General features: G+C 46.4%; 1 protein-coding gene across 3 annotated transcripts in view; it reads left to right on the forward strand.

Moving 5' to 3' along the window:
- Positions 1-24,419, forward strand: part of OS9 (OS9 endoplasmic reticulum lectin) — a 32,700-nt gene extending 8,281 nt beyond the window's left edge. The window contains exons 2-15 of one of the 3 annotated variants that reach the window (XM_082208310.1): positions 2,838-3,014; positions 3,545-3,608; positions 5,073-5,149; positions 6,138-6,236; positions 7,913-8,114; positions 8,814-8,939; positions 9,950-10,071; positions 11,487-11,529; positions 13,857-13,945; positions 14,200-14,442; positions 15,445-15,667; positions 17,157-17,324; positions 20,615-20,727; positions 23,059-24,419. In XM_082208310.1, coding sequence (XP_082064436.1) covers positions 2,838-3,014; positions 3,545-3,608; positions 5,073-5,149; positions 6,138-6,236; positions 7,913-8,114; positions 8,814-8,939; positions 9,950-10,071; positions 11,487-11,529; positions 13,857-13,945; positions 14,200-14,442; positions 15,445-15,667; positions 17,157-17,324; positions 20,615-20,727; positions 23,059-23,196 — 1,884 coding nt within the window. In that variant the 3' untranslated portion in view covers positions 23,197-24,419. The remainder of the gene's footprint in view (positions 1-2,837; positions 3,015-3,544; positions 3,609-5,072; positions 5,150-6,137; positions 6,237-7,912; positions 8,115-8,813; positions 8,940-9,949; positions 10,072-11,486; positions 11,530-13,856; positions 13,946-14,199; positions 14,443-15,444; positions 15,668-17,156; positions 17,325-20,614; positions 20,728-23,058) is intronic. The other 2 variants (XM_082208311.1, XM_082208312.1) reach the window with 2 other exon arrangements.
- Positions 24,420-24,706: the final 287 nt, after the last annotated feature.

A 24,706-nucleotide genomic window follows, 5' to 3' on the forward strand; every position in this document is an offset into this window, starting at 1 on the left:
GGTCTGGATCTGTCAGAAATGCCTAGAAACACAAATGTAGTAACAGTGCTCTTCCAGTTAGGAACAAGTTACCCCTGCTATACTGCACTGCTGTTCTTTGCTTTTCTGCCCCTATGTGACTGCAAAAACAGAGACTGTCTCTCTGTCAGTTTTCAAAAGGCAGTGGTTGGTATGAATGAGAGGGTTTTGACTTTCTGCCAAGTTGTTTGTCAGGCAAAAAAGAGGAGCCCCTTTCTGTCAACAGCCTAAATCTGGCTTGTACTTTGTACATCTGCGAATGTTCTGGAGGGCTTGGTTGCAGTTGGCTGGCCAGTTGGAGCTGAGCTCACGGTGACCTTGCCTTGGTGCCGCCCTTTGTAGTGTAATCATTGCTGATTGTATGTTTGACTGTTGAGGGACACACTGGTGAATAATTGCTTTGCTAATATGAATACAGTGGTACCTCAGGTTACAGATGCTTCAGGTTACAGACTTCGCTAACCCAGAAATAGTTCCTTGGGTTAAGAACTGAACTTTGCTTCAGGATGAGAACAGAAATTGTGCTCTGGTGGGGCGGCGGCAGCAGGAGGCCCCATTAGCTAAAGTGGTGCTTCAGGTTAAGAACAGTTTCAGGTTAAGAACGGACCTCCAGAACGAATTAAGTTCTTAACCCGAGGTACCACTGTACATGCTGTTATTGCGATGTAAATGTGTATTACATTTGAGAGGAACATGAAGGTCTTCCATACACACAAGGTCTTCAATACAAGGTGTCTGGAACATCTCTCATACACAGAAACTACTGGTCCTTGTGTGAACAACTGTGATGTTGTCACATCGGGGTGGGCATGATTAGAAGGTAATTGTGGGTGGTGTTAGAGCATCTGCTGGGCCCATTGAAGCCTGTGGGCAAGAGGTTTCCTCACACACACACCCGGCTAGAGCGGCTGTGTTGTATTAATTATTGAGTGTTGGACTAGGTCCCAGGAGGCCAGGGTTCAAATCCGCACTCAGCCATGAAGCTCACTGGGTTACTTTGGGCAAGTCAGTGCCTCTTAGCTTTAACCTACCTCACAGAGTTGTTGGAAGGATAAAAAGGAAGGAGGAAAGGTGGGATATAGTTGTAGTAGAGGCTGCAGTAGTAATATCAAGATCAGCAGGAAAATGTAGGCAATGCCTAGCATAATTACTGAAGCTGGGAAGGGGCCAAGCAGTTGATAGCGGGTTCATTGCCCTATATACTCCCTTGATCCTCCCTGTAACTTACATGTAAGGTAAAGGTAAAGGGACCTCTGACCATTAGGTCCAGTCGTGGCCGACTGGGGTTGCAGCACTCATCTCGCTTTACTGGCCGAGGGAGCTGGCATACAGCTTCCGGGTCATGTGGCCAGCATGACTAAGCCGCTTCTGGCGAACCAGAGCAGCGCACGGAAACGCTGTTTACCTTCCCACCGGAGCAGTACCTATTTATCTACTTGCACTTTGACGTGCTTTCTAACTGCTAGGTTGGCAGGAGCAGGGACAGAGCAACGGGAGCTCACCCCATCACGAGGATTTGAACCGCCAACCTTCTGATCGGCAAGTCCTAGGCTCTTTGGTTTAACCCACAGTGCCACCCGCATCCCTTAACTTACATGTACAGTGGTGCCCCGCAAGACAAATGCCTCGCAAGACGGAAAACTTGCTAGACGAAAGAGTTTTCCGTTTTGGAGGTGCTTCGCAAAACAAATTTCCTATGGGCTTGCTTCGCAAGACGACAATGTCTTGCGAGTTCCTGCTGGGTTTTTTTTCTCCCCCCCCTTTTCTAAGCCGCTAAGCCGCTTATCAGCTGATCCGATCAGCAGATAAGCTGCTAAAAGCAGCTAAAAGCCGCTAATAGCGCTAAGCCGCTTATCAGCAGATCCGATGAGCAGATAAGCCACTAATAGCGCTAATAGTGCTAAGCCGTTTATCAGCTGATCCGATCAGCAGATAAGCCGCTAAAAGCCTCTAAAAGCCGCTAATAGCGCTAAGCCGCTTATCAGCTGATCCGATCAGCAGATAAGCCGCTAAAAGCCTCTAAAAGCCGCTAATAGCGCTAAGCCGCTAATCCTTCAATGGGCTTGCTTCGCAAGACGAAAAAAACCGCTAGACGAAGAGAATCACAGAACGGATTCTTTTCGTCTTGCGAGGCACCACTGTACATGGATGCAAATTGCTTGACTTGCATATAACATAGTGGGCAGAATTTGGGTTACCTTGGGGGGGGGTGCATGTATTATGTATATATAAATGTGGAGTATATACAGCACTCCGCCTAGAGTGACTGGACTGGTGGTGAAACGGGTTACAGGCTCAATTCTACGTAGGTTTATTTGAAAGCAAGCCCAGCTGCATTTGTAAATATACCCAACCAAGATATCTTGGTACCAGGAATAAGGGAAGACCAAATGGAACTTTCCCCCTGTGGTGATATTCTGCAAGGTTGGGTTTAGTAGCCAGCCAAAATGTGTGCTTCCTACTGGCTCTGACTCTCCCCTAAGAGGGAAGATGTTGCATCACAGCAAAGTCTGACTTTTGCCTTTCCCCCTAAAAATAAATTGCTAAATAAAAAACTCTTTCATGCTTTAGCCATTGTCCTGTGTGGTGTTTCCAGTGGCTGGAAGCCTTGTTGACTAAGATAGCAGGCTCACATGGTGGATCCAAAGAACCACTTTAAAGTGTTTGGAGACTGGTTCTCCAAAAGGCAAACTTCAGTCCTGTTCTTGCTGTTTGTATCTCCTGGGCTCCTGCTTCCCTTGTCCTTTTGGGGAAGTCAGGCTGCTGCCTGCCGCTAATTTATCTCTTCTCACCCAGCTCCTTTGCTTATATCTTTCCAGAGCAAGTCATCTGATGTGGTGAGTATCTCATCCAAATACAAGCAGATGTACGAGTGCCGGCTACCTGCTGCCGCAGTGAAGATCCACCAGGAAAAAGAGGAACACCCACGGAGTTACAGTGGACTTGGAATCTCAGAACTGCTGAAGCCCATGGAAGTGGCTCCTTGCCTTACCAAGGTAACTTTGGGCTAAGGGTTGGGATTAAATGTTGGGAGACCAGATGCAAGAAGAGAAGCAGTGGAAGCCACCCCTGGGCTCTCTGTTAATGAACTGCAAGTGAAGCCCGTTCCCCCTGTCCCTGGGGAAATTTGCAAGGATGATTACCCTCAATCATCCTTGTTTTTCCTTCGTCAACAATCTCTTGCTGTCATGGGGACTGCCTCCTTTAAGGAACCGAAGCCGGTACCCAGCTAAAATGCTAACTTCAATCTTGCAGGCTTATTAAAACTCCATTGAGATTCTTCTTATCTTTCTCTTTCTCCCCCTCCCCTCTCTCCACTCCTGAGTCCTTGAGCTTTTCCCACTTTTATAACCAAAACTTCAGTGAAACCCAACACTTCCATGTCCACTCCACTCATTTGCATGATTAGGCATTGCCTAATTTGGGTGTAATACTTCAAGAGAATTATAATGCAATGGGGCTCTTACAACAAGATTTTTTGCTTCAGCCAAATCACCTAGGCTTTAATGTCTCCCTTTTCTCTCAGACCAAGGACTGGTGGACGTACGAGTTCTGCTACGGGAAGCACATCCAGCAATACCACATGGAAGGTACTCTCTTCTCTTTTGTCGGTTTCTCTCATCTGCTTGGTTTAGGTTCAAAGTAGGTATGGGGAGCCTTTGACCCTCCAGACCCTCCTATCCAGCCTTCTGCAAGCCCCACACCCCCCAGACCATGTTTGCTCGCTTTACCCACCCGGGCTTGGTTCTTTTCATCTCCACTGTAACGGAAGGTTTAAACCTCCCCACCCCGGATGCCACAACAGTGAAGAATATATGATTCACTCAGAACAGAAGTGGGCTGGTGGTGGCAAAGACAGGTCTGGGAGTCATGCTTGCCTGCTTCTCAACCGCAATATGCATTGGCACAATTTGCTTTGGTGGAGCAGGAGGATTGCTGCAATAACCCACTGTTCCAGAGGGCCCACCAAGTCTCGGAAATGGCTTCTGGGAGGTGAAATGGAGTTGTGGTAGAAAAGAAAGCCAAGGAAGTCTTATTATTCAAAAGAGTTCCACTCAACTTTCTCTGGATACAATGCTCATTTTCCCCCTTTTAATATTAGTCAGCCTGACAGGTCTTTGGCATGAAAGGTGGCGTAGAAATAAATAATCAGTGAACAGTTAAGCCAGGGATGGGGAGCCTTTGGCTCTTCAGGTCCCTCTGGACCACAACTCCTATGATTGCTGACCAGGGCTGGTAGGAGTTGGACTCCAGCAGTATCTCAGAGCCTCCGGTCTCCATCTCTGGATTCAGCTTGCCACTTCCCTGCTGCAAAGTGCCTCCCACTTTGCTGATCTGCAGTGGAAAAAGAGCAACCACAGTCCCCAGAATTGTGTTGTGAGTATAGTGCCACCCTTTTAATAAACCTTAACCTTAGGTCTGTATACATGGTTAATTCTTAACAATAGTCTTATAACGAGAGGTCCATAGTCTCCCCATATTGCAGAGTTTGGCCAGGGTGGGGGTCTTCCAACACTGTCAGAGGCTGATGACTGAAGCAGTTCATGTCAGCAAACCAGGAATGGCTGTCCAGCTTATTTGAACTGATAGGGTACATGGCTGTGTTCTCAAAAGGAAGTGGGGGGTTCTTCAGTCTGGTGTGCTTTCCCTTTTTGCATCAATATGCAGATTTGAAACTTTACTTCTTACTAATCCCTTCCGTTTCTTAGCTGGGATAGCCCCTAATCTATAATCACAGATTTTATGCAAACAAAACATATGTGTCAGGAAACTAGTGGCGTGATTAGCTTAGACTTAGATATTTAACATTTTGTTTTTAGTGAAAGGGCGTCTTTTGTGTGTGGTGGTCAGTGTAGCCAGATTCATAGCTTGAATTTACACTGTGGCGGCACAACTGAAGCAGGTCTTTTCTCAGCCTCTGGTTCATGCTAAGATGTTGTTGTTATCATCATCATCATCATCGTCATCATCATTATTACTCTCTCCTGAGGTCCAAGCTTCCAGTTAACAAAGTGACACTTTTCATCTTTCCCTGTGTCTTCCCCCACCCCCAGAGTCTGAAATCAAAGGTGACATTCTGTACCTGGGGTTCTACCAGTCCGCATTCGACTGGGACAACGAAACTGCCAAGGTGGGTGTTCCTTAGGCCCTTGATCACTTCATTCAATGGGGGAAAACTTGAGTGAGCATCCCTAAGGCTTAGGTAGCTCTCCAACCTCCTAACTGCTGAACATAAATCTGATGTTTCAGTTGCTTTCCTTAATAGACCTTTCCTCCCCCTCCCCCCAGCCTGAAGCTCTTAGATTTAGTGTACCTTGAGATAAAACACTCTTGACATCAGTAGAGGGGAATGGCAATGAAAACTCCCAATTTGTAAGTCACATTGGGTCACTTCAGGCACAAGCAAAAGCATATTTCTTTAACCAGGCCTTTGGTTGTTAACTTTCTTTTCTTTTCTTTTTCTTTTTTTGCCTTTTAGAAGAGGTGAGGAAGTTTTTAATGTAGCTTTTTTTCCTTGGTTTTAATGCATGTATGTGGAGTGGGTTTATTTTGCTTGTAAGTTGCTTTGTGCTGGCTGGGGACCGATAGTGTGCTGGAGTCCAGGAATCTCTGGAAGGGCTCCAGTTTAGGGAAGGCTTCTCCAATGGAAAATAGGGACAGATGCCACTGCTGCCGCTACCACCTTGAAAGTATTCAGGGATGATTGTGGCAACCATGCTGCCAGTGAGGGAGGCTGGGAGGCGGGGAGAAGAAAAGGAACGGATGCGGGGAAAGTAGAGAAGAGGTCTGGAGGTCCCTCCTTGCTATGCACAAGGAGTTTAAAAAGCAGAGTAAGGCAATTCTTGGAAAGCAAATTAAGCCCCTGGTTCAGGAGCCTTCCTGTCTCATAATAAGGGATGATGAGAGTTGCAGTACAACAATATTTGGAGAGTACCAGCTTGGGGGAGGGTATGCTAAGGACAGTCTGCAGCTGTCCCTGAATAAACTCTTGCTTGCATCTAGGCCCAGCTCAAAGCAGATTACCTTCAGCTTCTGCTCAATAGGGGCTTGCAGCAGTGAAACTCCCCCCCCCCCCAAAGGCCCTGAGTGTTTTCTGGTTCTCTCTCCCCGCATCACAGGCTTCCAAGCAGCACAAGCTGAAGCGTTACCACAGCCAGACCTATGTCAACGGATCCAAGTGCAACTTGAACGGGAAGCCCCGGGAGGCTGAAGTCAGGGTAAGGAAAGGAACTTGGTTGCACTGTGCGGAAGTTTCCTGAGTCAGCAGCTGAGAGGAAAGGAAGTATGGCTCTCTTGGCCTTTAGAACCCTTCATGCCCAAGTGAAAGTCTCCATTCAGGTAGCCAGAGCTGTGTGATGGGCAGGAACAGACATTTTCCATGTATCCCACCAGATGCTGCTAGACTACAGCTGCCATGATTCCTGGCCATTGGCAATGCTGGCTGGGGCTGATGAGAGTTGGAGGGCCACAGGGTCCCTGGTCTATAGTTGACTTGAGAGATGCTGAGCTGAGAGTTGGAAGTTGGGCCTAGGAATGCTTGGAATACAGTGGTGCCTCGCAAGACAAAAATAATCCATTCCACGAGTCTCTTCGTCTAGCGGTTTTTTCGTCTTGCGAAGCAACCCTATTAACGCTATTAGCGGTTTAGAGGCTATTAAAGGCTTAGCGGCTTAGTGGCTAAAAGGCTATTAGCGGCTTAGACAAAGGGGAGGGGAGCGAAAAAAATCGCAAGACTTGCAAGACGTTTTTGTCTTGCAAAGCAAGCCCATAGGGAAATTCGTCTTGCGAAGCGAATCGAAAAACGGAAAACCCTTTCGTCTAGCGGGTTTTCCGTCTTGCGAGGCATTCGTCTTGCGGGGCACCACTGTATGGGTTATCCACCTGTGTTTCATGCAGAGGAGAGAGCTATAAAGAGCTTCCTGCTTGTGCTGTCATGCATGTTAGTTTGTTCCCCATTTTTCCTCTTGCAAATGCCTGATCATTGGCTGCCAATCCACTTTTTAAGGTGGTGTTGTTAACATATAAAACTCTGACCAATTCAGGGTCAGGGTTTTTTTGACATGCATAGAAAACTCACCTGCTTGCTCAGGCTTTCCCTGACAATTAGCACTGGATCCTTCTGCCCTACACCATAGGTGATAATCCACAATGTACTTTTTTATTGGAATAATTTTATTGCATGTTTTCTTTCTATCTTGGTAAACTGCTTTGAGATTTATTTGTAATCATAAGAGGTATCAAATATATATATAATCAATAAGTAAATAGATTAGGCTTTTATGTAGCTGCCAAGGAAGTGTTAGGAAGTGCACATTGTGAAGCAGAAGGAAATGGAGGGACGTTGTCTCATAAATTTACCCTGCTGCTGTTTGAACTTGGGCTGACCTTCAACCCAGGGATGTGGGATCTGTGCTGCAACACATCTTGCTAGATGCAACTCCCATCACTCCTGACCATTGGCTATGCTAACTGCAGCTGATGGGAGTCCAACCACATCTGGAGGGACTCGGAGTCCCCATGCTCTCTTTAACCAATGTGACCTTCCCCCTTCATCCTGGCAGAGAGACCGGGATTCCATGCATGTGCCTTTCAAAGCAAGATTAGCCTCTCTTCTGTCCCCACTCCTGGCAACTCATGGAAAGCTATCTTGGGGGTAAGAGCCATAGCTCAGTGGGTGGAGCATGTGCAGTGGGTGCAGGAGTCCCAGGCAAAATCTTGCCAATATCCATCTTTAAAGGCTCTCCAGGAGCAGGGCTAGGAAAGTTTGGTGCCTGAGGTCTTGCAGAGCTGCTGGTTGCCAGAGGAATAGAACACAAAGTTCTAGGCTAGATGGACGCTATGATCTGAGTCAGTATAAAACAGCTTTCTATCTTTTTCTATATCTAAATCGCAGTTTCTGTGTGAGGAAGGTTCAGGTGACTACATTGCCCGTGTGGACGAGCCCCAGTCCTGCTCCTACGTGCTGACCATCCACACCACCCGCATCTGCCACCACCCATTTCTGCGGCCACCGTCCACTGCCACCCCTCAGACCATCCGCTGTCACCCGGCCCTGAGCCCTGCAGAATATGTGGAATATGTCAAGGCCCAAGTGTGTAAGTAGTACAACTGGTCAAGGAGGAGGTGGAGGCCCCTTCGGTGCCCTCTTGGCCAGGGCTATTCGCTTTGATCTGGTGGCAAGGCAGGATTCAGCAGTGTGACAGAAGTATCTTAAGTGCATTTGAAGCGTAAGCCCCTCCTTTCAGGGAGATTGAATGGTGTGTAGAGTTGTGTGCATCACAACCTAAAAAGCAGAAACAGAATAAAGAGTTGGTGTTAAGGGATGCCCTTTCCTCATTTGCCTTCTCTGTTGCTGAGAGAATAGGCATGGGGGGACAGTGTGGTGTGGTGAAGACTGTGCTGGCTTGGATTCAAATTCCACTTAGCCTGAAAAGCGCTAGATGACTTTATCTTATTTTGTATTTTGAACACTACACCTCCCAACACAAAACAAAGTATGCAGGTATTTTCACCTGTGTAACGTGGGCACTTGGTGGCAGAATGCCAGATTTCTTGGCACAGGATTTCAGGATTCCTATTTCTGGTGCCCACTTTGCCCTCCAAATGCCAGAAGAGCCGCATAGCACAGGGAGAGCAAACCGGGTAGTATTTGAGCGCTGATTGCCAAGGAGTCCTGCTTGCTTGGGAGAATATTGTCTTCTTGCATTGGGTGCTATGATGATGACCTGTTTCTTACCTGGACATACTGGGGTGTGTGTTTGCACATCTAATCTATATTGTGTAAATTTTTGCAGCTGACACAAAGCGCAAAGTGGAGGAGATCTCTGAAGAGCTGAAGTCTCTAGACACACGACTGTGGAATGAGCAAGACCCAAACTCTGCCGTTCAGGATTCAGATGGCAATGGTAGGGAACTACCTGGCAAGGATGTTACTGAAATGTAGCCGTGGGGTGGGGCGATCACGTGGAACCTGAGGCAAGTCACCGTTTTAAAAAGTCAGTAAATACAGTGGACCATCCGGATACAAACTTAATTCATTCCAGAGGTCCATATGTACCCCGAAAAGTCCAGATCTAGAGGCGCTGATTTTGTGCGTGTGTGCGACGCAATAGAGCGCTTTGCATGTGCGAAGTGCGCAGAGCGCATGTGCGCATGGTGAAACCTGGAGGTATACACTTCCGGGTTTTGCCACGTTCACAACCCGAAAGTTACGTTACCCGAAGGTAACGTAACCCGAGGGTCCACTGTATGGCCTTCAGTGCCAAAAAAGATATTGGTCCTCTGGTTTTTGTGTTGGGATAATGTGCAAGGACCCTTACACAATGTGCCTTCATCCTTAGGGGCACTCTGCAGTTTCAGATGTCTATTGGTGCAATTCTGTCAGATGGGCAAGCTATCAGCAAAGAAGGCATTGAACCTGCCTTTGCTCTCTTGTGACAACCGCAGTGCCCGACAAGAGGCAGTAATGCATATTTTTCTTGCATTGGTTGTGCTCTCAGTGTACAACTCAGGACTTGGTTTGCTTCAGTGTTCAGGAATTGTAATGATCTGATATTGTACAAAAGTTTACATAAAAGTCTTCCAGTTACACAAGCTTAGAAATCATTTTAGAAAAGTAAATATATAAGCAGATTGGCTTAAACATTTTGTTCATCGTTGTAAAAGAAAATATATTGTAATCCATTTTTTCATTAGTGGGGGGTAAGGTTCGGGGTGAAACAGGACCTTCACATCTTTAGTGGGCAGTAGCTGCTCTTGCAGGTTTGGAAGCTAGAAACCTGTAAAAAGGAACTGCGATTCTCAATGTGCTGAATTCTGCATTTGTGTGGTGCAAAGTATTCTCTATCCTGAGTGTAACTGTAGAAATGCTCTTGGAAAGCCCAAATGACTTTGCTCCCACTTAAAAACTTTGTTTTCCCTGTTTGGTCAGTGACCCCAGAGCCTGTTCCAACTGCTTCTCCTCCTGAAAGTGACCCAGGTGATGACTCTGATTTCTGGGAGAGAGCGTTGCGGGGAGATGAGAAGACAGCCCAGATGCCAGACCAAACAAAGGTAACCTCCTGTCATCACACCTGATCATAACCAGTATCTGTCCAAATACTTTTAACGTGTGTGTGTGTGTATTCTTACCCTCAAAGCTGGTATATTTTCCTTTTTCTTGATTCTGACACCACCAGTGCGGGAGTTCTTTGTTTTTTATTTAGGCATGTTGCTGAGGCACTTATAAGTATCCCCTAAATTATAAGATTTGACTTATCTAAAGGAGGAAATAACATCAAGTTTTTAAAAAGGGAGGGGCGGAGCATCTGCTTTGCACGCAGGTTCAGTCCCTGACATATCCAGATAAGGTTGGGAGAGGAACCTTTCTCAAACCCTCGAAAGCCCCTGTCAGTCAGTCAAACAGCCAGACACTGGTCTGACACTGTCAAAGGCAGATTCCTATGTTCCTGTAAGTTGCCTCACCACTGCCAATGTCTCAGTGTTGCATCCAAGCACAGCCATATGTTCCATATCTACTAAATCAGGGCTGGGGAACCTCCAGGCCACCAGATCTCCACATCTGGCCCACAAGCTCACTTCAGCCAAGCCATGTCCACTGCCCTACACCCCACGTGACACATCTCCAACAAAGCTTTGCAAGGGACAACACAAGACCCAACCAATTAGCTGCTTGTCACCTGTGGACAAAAAGATCAGCTAGTGTCCTTTTAACACCAGGTGATTGGCCTGACAAAACTGTCCTATGCAAGATGGGGGAGCTAGTGATCTGGCCCACTGGGCAGATACAGTCCCCCACTGCGGTATTAGATAGATGCATCTGTTCGTTGTTGGCTCATGCGCCATTGATGTTGGTGTTGTTATATGTTTATTATATTATTATATTTATTTTGTTGTTGTTGTTGTTGTTATATTTTTATTATATATTTTGTTGTTGTATTTTTATGTTATGAACTAGCCTGAGATCTGCGGGTGAAAAATATTTATAAAATTTGTGCACCACCCTTCATTCAAATATCCCAGAGCAGTTCACAACATAAAAATACTGATGGCACCATGCCACCAAAACGAGGGGGGAAATACATAATAAATCAAAACCAAACCAATAACCCCTCCTCCCACAAACACATTTAAAAAGCCATAGAATGTTAATCAGCCAAACCCTGGTTGAAGAGAAACAATTTCTCTTGGTGCGTAAAGATACGCCATGAAGGTGCCAGGTGAGCCTCCTGGGGAACCACCGCAGAAAAGGTCTGTTCTCATGTTGCCACCCTCCGGGCCTCTCATGCACAAGGCACACAAAGAAGGACCTCAAGTGATGAATGCAGGGTCCGGGTAATAATGAATTCCTTTGGCGAAACAAGAACTCAACAGTCTGTATCATGCAGAAATAATTCCCTCGCAACCCTACAACTGTGGCTTCTATGCATAGCACCCAAAGCCATTTAACTTCTGTCTTTTTTCTGCAGGAGGAAGAGCCAATCATGAAGACAGCAGACAGTCACCTAGCAGGTAAGTGTGTGGCCCATAAGTGCTGTGGCTCAAGAAAACAATCCTCTTAGGACTGTCAGAAAAGATGCTTTGGGGAACGTTCACCTGAACCAAAGAATTCAGAACTTTCTGAACCCTCCTTCTCCTATTCTTTCAAGAAGACTGGTTAACAGTCAGACATTTTTTTAATGGCCTGTATCTTTGGAAACTGCTAGTTCCTCCCCCCCTTAGGCATCCTTTCCTCTTTTTAACATTGTTTAGTGTTCAGAAAGAGAGTGATGGCAACTGCAAGCGCTCCTGGATGACACTGCTTATCTAGATCCACTTCCGCCTGGATTTTGGTCTGGTTTGGGGATTGACTCAGCCTTGGTTACTTTAATGGATGACTGTTACAGAGAGAGGGGCAGGGAGTGTGACCCTGTTGTTCTTACTCAGTCTCTCAGCAACTTTTGAAAACATTGATCAGCTTCCTGGGTTGGAGGCACTGCACTAGGGTGGTTTCATGCCAACCTGCACAGTTGAGTCCAAAGAGCAACATGGGAGGAGTGCAATTGGACTCCCTGGCCCTTAGGCTACAGGTTTCTGCAGGACACTGTTCTGGATCCAGTGCTATTTAATACATGTATTTTGGAGCAAGAGAAGCTTTGGAGCACGGTGCCATCATTATGCTGATGACATGCAGCTCTGTTCTCCATCTGAAACAGAAGTTGTGAAAGCCCTGGAACAGAGCCTCAAGGCAGTGGTGGACTGGACAAGGGCCAATAAACTTGAGTTTGAATTCAGCGAAGATGGAGGCTTTGTGGGTGGGCGGTTCCTATATCCAGAAGATAGGCCAGTTGCCCGTTCTGGGAAGGGTTGCACTCCCTCTCAAGGAGCAGGTACGTAGCTTAGGCATACTCCTGGATATGTCCATCATTCGAGACCCAAGTGACCTCTGTGGCTAGGAGTGCCTTTTGTCAGCCATGGCCATAACTGGATTAGGACCCATTGGCCACTGTAGTCCATGCATTGTTACCCTCAAGAATGGAGTACTACAATTCACTTTATGTGGGGCTGCCCTCGGACCTGGTCAGGAAGCTCTGGCTGATGCAGAATGCAGTGACCAAACTGCACATGGGGGCAAACAGCTGACAGCATGAGACACCTCTGTTAAAACATCTCCACTGGTTGCCCATATGCTACTGGGCCAGGTTCAAGGGTCTTGTGTTCAAGGGTCTTACCCTGAGTAAGTTGGGTCCAGGATGCCCTAAGGACCATCTGAACCCTTGTATCCAGCTTGATCACTGAAATCATCCAGAGAAGTGCTGATAGTTTTCCCCAGGTCACTGGTCCCATGCTGTGGAACACTCTTCCAGCACACTTCCATGCATTTCTTTTGTAAGTTAAGAGGACTATGCAGTTTTTTTAAAATTTTGTTGAGTGGTGACTCATTTTAATTGTTTTGTACAGTGGTGCCTCGCAAGACGAAATTAATCCGTTCCTCGAGTCTCTTTGTCTAGCGGTTTTTTCGTCTTGCGAAGCAACCCTATTAGCGGTTTAGCGCTATTAGCGGTTTAGCAGCTATTAAAGGCTTAGCGGCTATTAAAGGATTAGCGGATTAGCGGCTAAAAGGCGCTTAGCGGCTTAGAAAAGGGGGGGCAGCAAAAAAAAATCGGAACACTTGCAAGACGTTTTCGTCTTGCAAAGCAAGCCTGTAGGGAAAATCGTCTTGCGAAGCAGCTGAAAAACAGAAAACCCTTTCGTCTAGCGGGCTTTGCATCTTGCGAGGCATTCGTCTTGCGGGGCACCACTGTACATTCCTCTTGTATCTTACGCACATCCAACTTGTGCGTTTTCTACCCTGCACAGTTGAAGGCCGGCCAGCTGAAATTGTGCAAATTAAATGCATGCAAAGTTTTCCTGGTGCGAAAAGAACCTCCAAGGTCCTCTTAGCACACAGGCTCTGGAAGCTTGTGGGTAGCTCCATGAGATCTCACCGGAACTTGGATGGACCCATGAGATTTCACAAAAGCATCCTAAAACCAGTATGCTGAGCATGCCTTGCTTGGTAAAGTACTTTTTACATCAGGAAAACCCAGCTTAGTGCTCTGGCACTGGAAGGCTAAGGCTGCCCGGGGGGGGGGGCATTTCCAGGGTTTGAGTATATGTGTTTTTGCCTATACACTGAACCCTTGGAACCAAACCCCCATGTAAGATGCTGTCATACTGTGTTGCTTTTAAAGGTTTCTTTAAAAAAATGTTTTGACATTGCTGTATGCTAACTGGATACTTTTTGAGAGGGTGGTATATAAATTATTTTATTTATAAATAAATAAATAAATAATATGTGCTGTCTCGGATCTTTGCAGATTTCAAGAGAAAAATCCACTTCAAAGTTATCAAGAATCCTGGGGACCTGGTGCAGTTTATTCGTGACTTGAAGGAGAATGCCAGGAAGGTAAGATGTAGTAGAAGGCTTGCTTCTCTCCAGATTTACTATGCTATTGCTGAACTGCTTTTAGGTATACAGTGTGGAATTGTTATCTGCCTAGTACATGGAACTTCTTTGTTCAGGGTCCAGGTGTTTGCTAGGGAACAACAATTGGGAGGTCTTCCTGGGGCCACTGGACAGGGATTGTCCAGCCTTTGTGGTGCACATGTTGTGATGGCATCTCGGCTGGATCAGTTTGAGCCTCACCTTTGTCCCTCCAGGACAAAGAAATGGTGAGAGAACCAGAGGAAACATCTCAAGAAACTCCACCCAAAAGTGAGCCATCGTTAGGGACAGAGCACTCTGAAGAAGGGGCCCAGGAGGATGAGAAGGATGAGGAAGACCTGCTGGGGAAGTTTGAGAAGGAACTGGAAGACATCCTGCTGCCTAAGTCTGAAATGGCCAAGTTGAAGGAGGAGGTAAAATCTGAGATGGAAAAGGAGTTTGGTCACATCATTGATGAGGTGAGGATGCAGGAGACTAGCTATAATTTCCTTTCTGTACTACCGACCCGAGGAAACCATTGATGGGCCTTGGATGTTCTCTGTCCCCAATCACCTTGTATTTGCACATATTTTGCTGCCTTTGTGGGGAAAAGGGCTATAAACTTTGTATGTGTTTTTTAGTTTAGAAAAAACTGAGAGGGAGGGACACAAAATTGGCAAAGAATGATGAATAGTAAGGAGAGGGAATCTTTCTGCAAAGTGAAGGAACTTTCTTCAGGCAGCACCGGTGGTGGGGAAGGGAGGGGAGTAACAGAGGAAGTGGTGTCTGAATGATGCAGCAGCGAGACGTGTAGTCAGTATGGTTGCCCTGGTGGAGCCTTACAACCACAAGGACTAGAAATATGATTGAAAGCGGAGTCTTGCAGATCCAGACTGTGGTTCTCAAAGCGGGTGGTCCGGCCCCCTGGAGGGGCAGGGGGGTTACCTAGCAGGCGAAGGGGGGACTGAAGTTGTAAATGACTGTTAGACTTTGCAAACCTGGTGTCACTAGATCAAGTTCATTTGTTTTGTTTAATTAAGTATGCATTTAATTGTTGCTGTTTCAAATTTTATTGTGTTACTACCTTCCATAGTAGGTCATGCAAACCACTGTTCTGAATATTGCTTTTAGTAGGGAGGGGGCACTAGGGATGAGTGGATTCAAGGGAGCAGTGGCCCAAGAAAGTGTGGGAGCAACTGCTGTACACTTAACTGCAGGAAATGAGCCAGGCTGCTACTCAACTGGATCTCTCTCTTTCTCAATAAATACCGTATTTTTTGCACCATAACACTCACTTTTTTCCTCCTAAAAAGTAAGGGGAAATGTCTGTGCGTGTTATGGAGGGAATGCCTACGGGTGGCATGCCTACGGATTTTCCTCCTCTAAAAACTACGTGCGTGTTATGGTCGGGTGCGTGTTATAGAGCGAAAAATACGGTAAATAGACCTTAGCTTATCCTTTCTTGGATCGTTTACTGGCAGGTGGAGGATGAGTTGGAAACAGAAGGCCTGAAAGGTGAGTTTGATCGAAAGCAAGCCTCCAAGTCTTTGGCCTCTACCCTCAACAAGCTTATTGACAAGCTGGATCCTGGCAAAGACTTGAATAAAGGAGATGAGGAGCAGGAGCCACAGCCAGGGGAGGAAGAAGAGGTAGCAGCAGATGGGGAAGATACTGCTGAAGAAGACGTAGCCAAACCAGCAACCGGTATGTTCCCATACAGATAAGGTTGGCTTCATTTTTTTTCAGTGCCAGTAAATTTGAGGACTGTTTTTGGATCAGCCAACAGGGGGTGACATTTTGTCATAAATGGGTTGATCCACATGCGGACTTGCTCAGAGAGCAGGGCAAGATGTCAAGGGTTTAGCAAATAATTTGGGAGCAGGTGGCTAGCAAGTTGTGATGTGATGAAGAAAACCATAGCAGAAACACTGTAGTTATGGAGAAGCCTTTGAATGCCCAATGGGTGAGACTTCTTAGAAGGGCTCTTCATCACTTATCCTTGCTTTCATTCTTAAAATTCCTGCAGGGGACAGCCTGTGAGGTCTCTGGAGAGTTTCATTTTTGTATCACAACTGCTCAGAAACTAGTCCTGGAACAGGCTTTGGCCACCTGGTGCCCTCTAGCTGTTTTGGACTCCAGTGCCCATCTGGTTGGGGATGGTGGGAGTTTTGCTCTAAAGCAGCAGGAGGTGCCGCTGGTTGGCCAAAGCGATTCTATAAGCTTGCCAGAGCTGGCCTGTCTAATGCCCTTCTCCATTTGTGACTATCTGCACATTTAGAAAAGACACAAGACTTCACCTGCTCTCCCAGGTGCATTTCCTTAGCACTGGTCAGTAAGTGACTGGGAGGCAGGGGGCAGGTAGGATGATGCATTGTGGACAGAGAACTGATGGTGGGAGGAGTTTTCCCAGTAATGTTTGCCAGTTTCCAAACTGATGGAAATAGTTATTTGCTACTGGGGGGGGGGGGGTGTCCAGCAACATAGAAGTTCCCAACTCTTTCCTTTTTAAAAGTCCCTTGCATTTCAACTCTTTCCTTTTTTAAAGTCCCTTGCATTTCATTCTAACCCATGTGCAAGTTTTTGTTTTGTTTTTTAGCTAAGCCCATTTTGCCGTTTTTGCTTGCTTCTCATACTGTTGATTGTTCCTGCTAGCCTTGGGAAAGGCAGGGCACTGAAGCCTTGGCCACCTTGCCTAGCTCTCCCCATTTTCCTTGTGATATTTCTAGCCAGGCATTACCCAGATGCTTTCAAGTCACAAGACAGCCTTCCCCAACCGGGTACGCTGCAGAGATTTAGCTCCCAGCCCGCACTACCAGGGATGGTGGGAGTCCGGAGGGCACCAGGGTTGGGAAAGGCTGCCTTAAGGGTTAGAAACTTGCTGTTCAGGGACTTAGGATGCTCAGTTTTCAGCCCAATATAACCACCACACCTTTCTGGGACTTCCTGCCTTCCTTTTCCTCTGCAGTCCAGGGACCTTCTGCATTTTGCTAAATTTCCAAATGCTTTGAAAAGAAACCCTTAGGAAAAAAATTGTGCTCAAAGCACCGTAAGTACAATTGGCAGAAATTTTCCTTGTGAATGCAGACTACCCCCAGCCTTGCTTGTAGGCCCTTCCAGCTTGCGCTCTCGTTCTCTCTCCCCCCCCCACAAATATTGGCCTCCTGACCCTCCTCTGTCCCCTTTTCTGTCTCAGATGGCGACCCAGACGGGCGCGTGAAAGTCAGGGTCACTAAAGTAAAGCCAGGCAGCACTCAGCAGAAGCTGCTGCGAGTCCAAGAGATGAGCAGGGACAACCCACAGCTGCGCCACATAGAGAGTGTGGTTAAGGACCTGTTGGAGAAGGAAGGCCTGAAGGCAGAAGGTAACGCAGCCATGTAACCTGGACAGCCAGAGGTGGCCTTGAGCCCTTTTTAGCCTGGGCGGGGTTGTGTTTAGGGGGAGATCTTTAAGGGAGAGCAGTCAGGGATGCCAAGTCACTGGAGGGCTCTCTTAATTGCAAACCACAGGGAGCCATTGGCCATTCTGCCCCTGAGCTGATAATCTCACAGTGGTAACTTGGTTCTCAAACTGAATCCATTCTGGAAGTCCGTTCCCAAACCAGGACGTGCTTTCCCATAGAAAGTAATGCAAAACGGATTAATCTGTTCCAGACTTTTAAAAACAACCCCTAAAACAGCAGTTTAACATGAATTTTACTAACGAGGCCATTGATCCATAAAATGAAAGCAATAATCAATGTACTGTACTATAAGATAAATAAGACAGCATTGTAGATGATAAAATTTAAAATTACATTTTTTCTCACCTGCACTGATGATAGTCATCGTTCCTATGGGGGGGCTTTTATCCATTTCCACAATCAATCAATCAGTAGCTGAATTGGGTTCCACACAGTCACAAAAACAAACTAACTGAAAAAGCCTCAAAAACAAAAAAGGCAAAATAAATAGCAAAAACAAAAGCACCAAATTTAAGCTCCAAATATCACCTCAGAACACTGCTATCGGAAACGGAATAATTCAATTACAATGGGGGGACACAAATTAGCAGCGCAACAGTAAAAACGGAAGCTCAGGACTCAAAACGGAGCACGTTCGGCTTCCGAAAAAAGTTTGAAAACTGGAACACCTACTTCCAGTTTTGCAGCATTCAGGTTCCAAGTTGTTCGTGAACTAAGCTGTTCGAAAACCGAGGTACCACTGTACATTATCTGCTTAATTCTTCTCCCAAGAAGGTTTCTGAGGCCAGGATTTGAACTTGTAGAACTTGAAGATTTTTAAAGTACAGTAAGCCCGCTCCACCCCATTCTGCCCCTGCCCCTTTTCGCCCTTTTCCTGACATCTTTGATCATGCATCCTTCAGATATGCCTAAACCAGGAGTTGCCTGTAAGATTATACATTTTAACTTTGAGACCCTTCAGCCGTAAAGTAGGGGGAAACAAAGAGCTGGCTTGTAGTGGATGAAGGTAGAAGTTTGATGTGAATCCCATTTATGATGTGCTTTGATACGGGAGACGGGGAAGAATTCAAGTGTAATCACCAATATCTGTCAAAACCAGAGTGTTAAAGGAGAAAAGAAAATGGGAAGTTGGATTTGTAAGAACTAGGTCAGGGGTAGACAACCTAAGGCCCGGGGGCCGGATGTGGCCCAATCGCCTTCTAAATCCGGCCTGTGGTCGGTCTGGGAATCAGCGTGTTTTTACACAAGTAGAATGTGTCCTTTTATTTAAAATGCATCTCTGGGTTATTTGTGGGGCATAGGAAGTTGTTCATTTTTTCTCTCCTCCAAAATATAGTCTGGCCCCCACATGGTCTGAGGGACGGTGGACCGGCCCAGGGCTGAAAAAGGTTGCTGACCCCTGAACTAGGTTCTACTGCATAGTATTGTCAGCATCCTTTTGTGTGTATGCCACCTTTCTGTAGAAGAAGAAGAAGAAGAAGAGTTTGGATTTGATATCCCGCCTTTCACTCCCTTTAAGGAGTCTCAAAGCGGCTAACATTCTCCTTTCCCTTCCTCCCCCACAACAAACACTCTGTGAGGTGAGTGGGGCTGAGAGACTTCAGAGAAGTGTGACTGGCCCAAGGTCACCCAGCAGCTGCAGTTAAAACCATGCTCAAGACAGTTTACAACATGAAAAGATTCACATAAAAACAAACATAACAAAAGTAGTAATAAAGAATAAATAAAAGACATCAAGCAGACACAACCAAACTGAACAATTTCCACATAATCGTAATAAGATCTGAAGATAAAAATACAAAAAAATTAGCATCAGCAACAGTGATAGTAGCCACAAACCCCTACCCCAGCCCAAAATTCTCTTCAGCAGCCACATCATTTGTAGCTGGAGTCAGTCAGGGCCCTGCCCTCCCAGACCAGGTGGGAAAAAGCCCACAAGTCAGAGAGCACGTCTTCCAGGACTCACAGTCAAGATAGTAGGCCATCAAGTGACTTTATGTAACATCTGACTTTTGTTCTTTTTGAAATCCCAGTGAATTGTGACTGAAGTGCATTAATTACCTGTACACAAGATTAGGTACCTTCTTGTTCTCTGGTGATCACTCGTAGCTGAGTAGGATTGTCTTCCATGAATATGGCCTTAACAGTGTGTCCATAAGTAACTGTGGAGGCCAATTCTGGATCCACACATCCCTCCACAGTGGGGACATAGGTACCACTGTCTTAAAGGCCTCGTGGCTCCTATTCTTGAGATTTTAAATGATGGCAAGCTAAGCATTTTGTTAGTCAAATGTCAGCATGCAGGTTCACCCACACATGGTAACCATGGAGATGAGCATCCATCCCTGCTGTACCTGCATCACCATTCCTGGACCCTTTCTACAATTAAAAGACCTATGGGCAGTTTAGTACTGGGTGATAATGTGGGAGCAGCATGCTCTTGTCTTCAACATTAGAGGTTTCTCTGGAACCCAAACCATTCCCCTTGTGTTAAAAGGAAGGAGAAAGCAACATGCAACTTATATGTACCAACCTGCAATGTTTGGTTCTGTTCTTTCCGGAACCACTATAACTGGTTGTGCGTGCACACACTCTTGCTAAACCCCCAAGCTAATAGCTCTTTAAAACTAGAAGAGGGCCATAGAAACAGCTCCTCTAGCAGTACTGTTTTTCCCCAAACAGAATTGTGGGGACCAAACTGCCTGTGACCTTTCGCTGTGCCTCTTCCCCACACTGCTCCAATAACACTTGGCCATAGCAACTGCATGATGGGACACAGCTGTGCTCATTGTTTACCTTCATCTAAAGGTAAACAATGCTTCATTGGCCAGCATTTGCAGAAGGCAGGGGAAATACTGAGCTAAGCTGTGTCGCTGTGCACTTCTGCTTTAACTAAAATATTACTGGGAGATGCAGGGAAGAGGTGTGGACTGGCAGCTGTTGCGTGTAGATCTTTGTGTGGGTGCTGCACATGTTGGTTGTAGTTTGCGGGCAGGCTAGTCCTGATGTGGCTGCATCTCCTGCTGTTGCTTCTCCAGTTAAGAGATGCCCTCTGTCTCTTTCTTAGCAGGGCAAGCCTGCTAGACCTCCTTGCCGTGCTCCTGTATCTTCATGTGCCATTTCCCTCAAATATGACCCACCAAGGACTGGGGGCAGGGCAACTAATGTGTGGCTAACTTTGTGGCTGGCAGGTAAAATTGAAATCAAGATTGTGACCACGGGTGGCCTGGGCGACGATGATGATACCCATTGGCTGTCAGAAGAGGACACAAAAAATCTCAAGGACATCTTCTTCAATATTCTGGTGAGGGCCCAAGATGAAGGGAGTGTTTTAATGAGGAGAAAGAGGTTGTTCCCCTCCATATCACACCATGTTTATATTTAATATGGAATAAGGAAGAGGAAGAGTTGCTTGCAAGTCCTGTCCTCTGGTGTGGAAGACGTGGAGAGACTGGCTATAGCTGTGGTCTTTGGTGGGGACAAGGCTGTGCACCAGGGCTGGCCCAAAACATTTTGGCACCTGAAGCAAACTGCAAAATGGTACTCCCCACCCACCCCTGCCAGAGAAGAAGGGGTGAGTGAAGATCTGCATCAGAAACAAGGGGGGGAATTAAGATCTACACTGGAAACCAGGGAACAACCAGCAGCACCTTCTATTTGCCAAGAGGCCACTGTAGAGGTGGCATGGGGGGCAGATCTGGTCCCCAAGGAGTCTGCTGCAGCTGTGGGCGATGCATTCCTTGGAGGCTGGATCTTCTGCCACAGCGGATGCTGCTGCCTGAGGCAGTAGCCTCACCTGAGCTCATGGGTGGGCTGGCCCTGCTCTACACATAGAATTATAGAATTGTAGAGTTGGACAGGACCACAAGATTCACCTGGTAAAACCCTGCAGGAAGTAGCTGTACCATGACTAATAAATGGTAATCACTTAAGTAGGGTGGCTTTTTCAGCACCCTTAAAGATAGCAGCAGAGTGGGAAACTCAAAACAAACCCACAGAGCAGGATCTCCCAGGAACATTTCTTAGGCCTGTTTCACAGGAATGAATGGGAGCAGTGCACTTCCCATTCATGTCAACAAAGCTTGGGCAGAAGAGCCTCCTGGTGGAATGAGGGATGTGTTTCCTCCTGGCAGACTCTACAGTGCACTCCCCGTATTCCTTTCCTGTTGGGGGAGAGGGCTTGCCATTTAGATTTTATACCTAGGGTGCCAAAATATCTTGGGTTGGCAGTGGGACCTAGAATTTGTCACCCACCATTCATATGATTGATTGATTGATTGTCTGTGTGTGTATATATATTACACACAGAGAGAGACTGCTGTGCCCCTGCTTGCTTTTCACCTTCCCAACCCTATTTCTGAAGCCATTTCTCTCTTCTTTCCCTCAGCCCCACTTTACACCTCTGTTTTCACCTTTACCCCCATGTCTGTACCTCCCCCCATTTTGTGCAACCCCCTTGGAAAGAAACCACCCCCATGGTAATGTTCTGCATCTTCTTTTTTCTACATATTGGACCTACTTTTCACCTTCTCAGTTAACAAGCCATAATCTCCTCCTGTTCTTCAGACCCATTCACACCCCTGCTTTCATCTTGAACCCCTTTCTCATGGCTCCTAAACCCCCCTTTTTGTAACCCCCTTTATAAGCTAATTTTCACCTTTACACCCCTTTTTCCTCTATGCACCTTTTCTCATCTCTTCCTTGCACACAGATCACCCCATTTCCTTGCCTTCGCCTCTCTCCTAATGTGCAGCTACTTTGTACACATACATTTTGTGCTGATATGTTACCGTATCTTGAAAATAAATAGAGGCTTAAGAGCAAGCCTGTCAGCTTGTTCAGTTAGAGAGGTTTCAGTTGACGGTTGTTGCACATATATGGGTGATTGCTTGTTAATAAAATAATTGTTAAGTTCCCAAATTGAATTTGGAACTTCTTATTGAAGACAACACATAGTGGCAGGAGAGAGAAATACATAATGTAAAGGTCGTATGGAATATCATAGTTTATCTCTCACACATGAGACAAGTGAAGAATGGAAGAGGGAGAATTTTTTAACAGTCATTTTTTCCCTTTCAGTTTTTCTCCCATCTCACTGTACTCAAACAATAGCAGAGGTTTGAGTAAAGCAAGGATGGAAAGAGACTGAGGTGTGGTCTTTTTTAAAGGCAAATCAGTTTTAACAAGAAGAAATAGCTTTTGTGTTGTACCCTTCTCTGCCCACATCAAAAAGCTAACACAACAGAGCCTTTCCCAGCTCCATTTTTGCTGTACCAAACCTTGTTTTGAAATCCCATTTCTCTCCCCCTCCCCATGTTCATTGTACTCAACCTTCTGTCATTCTATAAAATCACCACTTTTTCCCTTTCAGTTTGTCTCCATTCCTGCTGTCCTAAAACTTCTGGTGTTGTTTGAAACCTCCATTTCCTTTCCAGCTTTAGTCATGCTTCTGCTGTTTTAAACCATCACTTTTCCGCACCTTGACTCCGTGCAAATCCAAGATTGTGATACAGCACTACAAATCCTCCAATGTTGGTTTCATTTTGATGTATATAGGAAGATATATGCATACACATACACCAATGTGTTGGTGTGCTTCTCCCCTGCCCTCACTGCCTTTTGCTTCCCCTCCTAGATCCAGGGTACGGAAGAAGCTCATAAAGAGCAGCGGAGGCAGCGGCAGCTGGAAGACAACTATCGCTTTGTGTGGGGGCGCAGGCAGGATGAATTACCAGCTGCTGCCAGTGCTGATTCAGATGAACTGGATTTCTGAACCTCAACAAGCGTTGGAACTTGGTCACCTGTGGCTTTTCCCCCCTGAAGACTTCTTGGGCACCGTTTCAGTTGCTCGCCAGGAAGAACAGTGTGTTTCAATAGTGACCAGAATCCCATTAGAATTGCCTACAAAGTGACTGGCAAGCGTGAGGGGCATCTCTTGCCCATAAGGTGCAAACTTGACCCACTACCGTCTCATGAGTTTCTCTCTTTCTCTTTCTTTCTTTCTCTCCCTCCTTCCCATCCCCTTCTCTCTCTGTCTCTCTCAAGTACCCTCAGGCATGTCCCCACCATAGCCTAAAAGGCTTCCATAAGCTGCCTCACACGGCCATGGCAGCCTTGGTGCCAAATCTGTGGTGCCCTCCCATGCCACGCTGTTGGCGTCAACCCTCACAGTCTCATGCCAGCTGTGCTTGGCATCAGGAGCAACAAAAACCAGGCCACCCACTTGACTCATTGGGAGCTTTGTGCAGCCAAGAGTCTCTTGACCTGATGCTGTTTTGGGGTGTGCCGTTCCAGGTGGAAACAGGCCTTTGGCTCAATGCAACATGGAGTGGAGAGCTGGAACTCATTCACCGCCCACCCCACTTTCCCCAAAGCTCTTGTGTATGTGGAGGAAACCCCTGGGCTTATGCAGATGGCTGCCTCTCACCTGTGTGCCTTGAACCTGGAGGAGGGTGGCGAGGGAGAGGACACACTTTCCCTGTGTGGCCTCTTCCTAGCATTCTGTTGGGGAGGGAAGGTTTGCATGAAGCAAGTTCAAGTCTGCTCTGTCGTTTACAAGCCATTCCTCTACTATTTTTCATTTGCATAGCACCAAGCCATTGTGCAAGGTCTGCAGCCTTGGTCTAGTGAACCCCAGCAAAGAGAGAATGCGAAATAGTGGTTGGTTGGGAGAATGTTGCAAACTGTTCTCTCTGCCGACATTGTTTCACATATACTAAGGCCCTTGGCATGGGAGTACGTGCTGAACTGTGCTGAAACACAGCTTCTTACGGCAAAGGCTGGCTGTTACTTCTGTGAAGTCTCAAGCCACAAGCCTGGCTGAAATCTCTTGCAGCAAGACAAGCGTTCAGCTTACGTGATGGGTGTCTGGAGGTGAGGAGTCCCTGGCCAAGGAAGGGGAGAGGCTGGAAGAATCGGGCTGCCTGCCTAGCCTTGGCACATACAGGATGATTCAGTTCTCTTTTTTCCTATCAATAAACCCAGATCAACCCAGAATACTAGATTTCAGTGTTTTGCTTTTGTGTGTGTGTGAGAGAGAGAGAGAGAGAGAGAGAGAGAGAATGCAAATGAGCAAAGCAAGGACACTGGATACAGAATTCCTAATGTACTAGAGAGACCTTTTTTTTACCTTCACAAACCAATACATGTGATATAAAATGTGTCTTGCAACGCGCTTTGAGTGTCACCTCACATGTTGTAAAATGCCTTTGAGCAATCCTAGACTGTTGGAGAGAGTGCCAATCTATTGGTTCATATATGCATGTATAGTAAACTTCAAAGTT

Source organism: Podarcis vaucheri (assembly GCF_965113315.1).
Source record: "Podarcis vaucheri genome assembly, chromosome: 2".
Lineage (NCBI taxonomy): Eukaryota > Metazoa > Chordata > Lepidosauria > Squamata > Lacertidae > Podarcis > Podarcis vaucheri.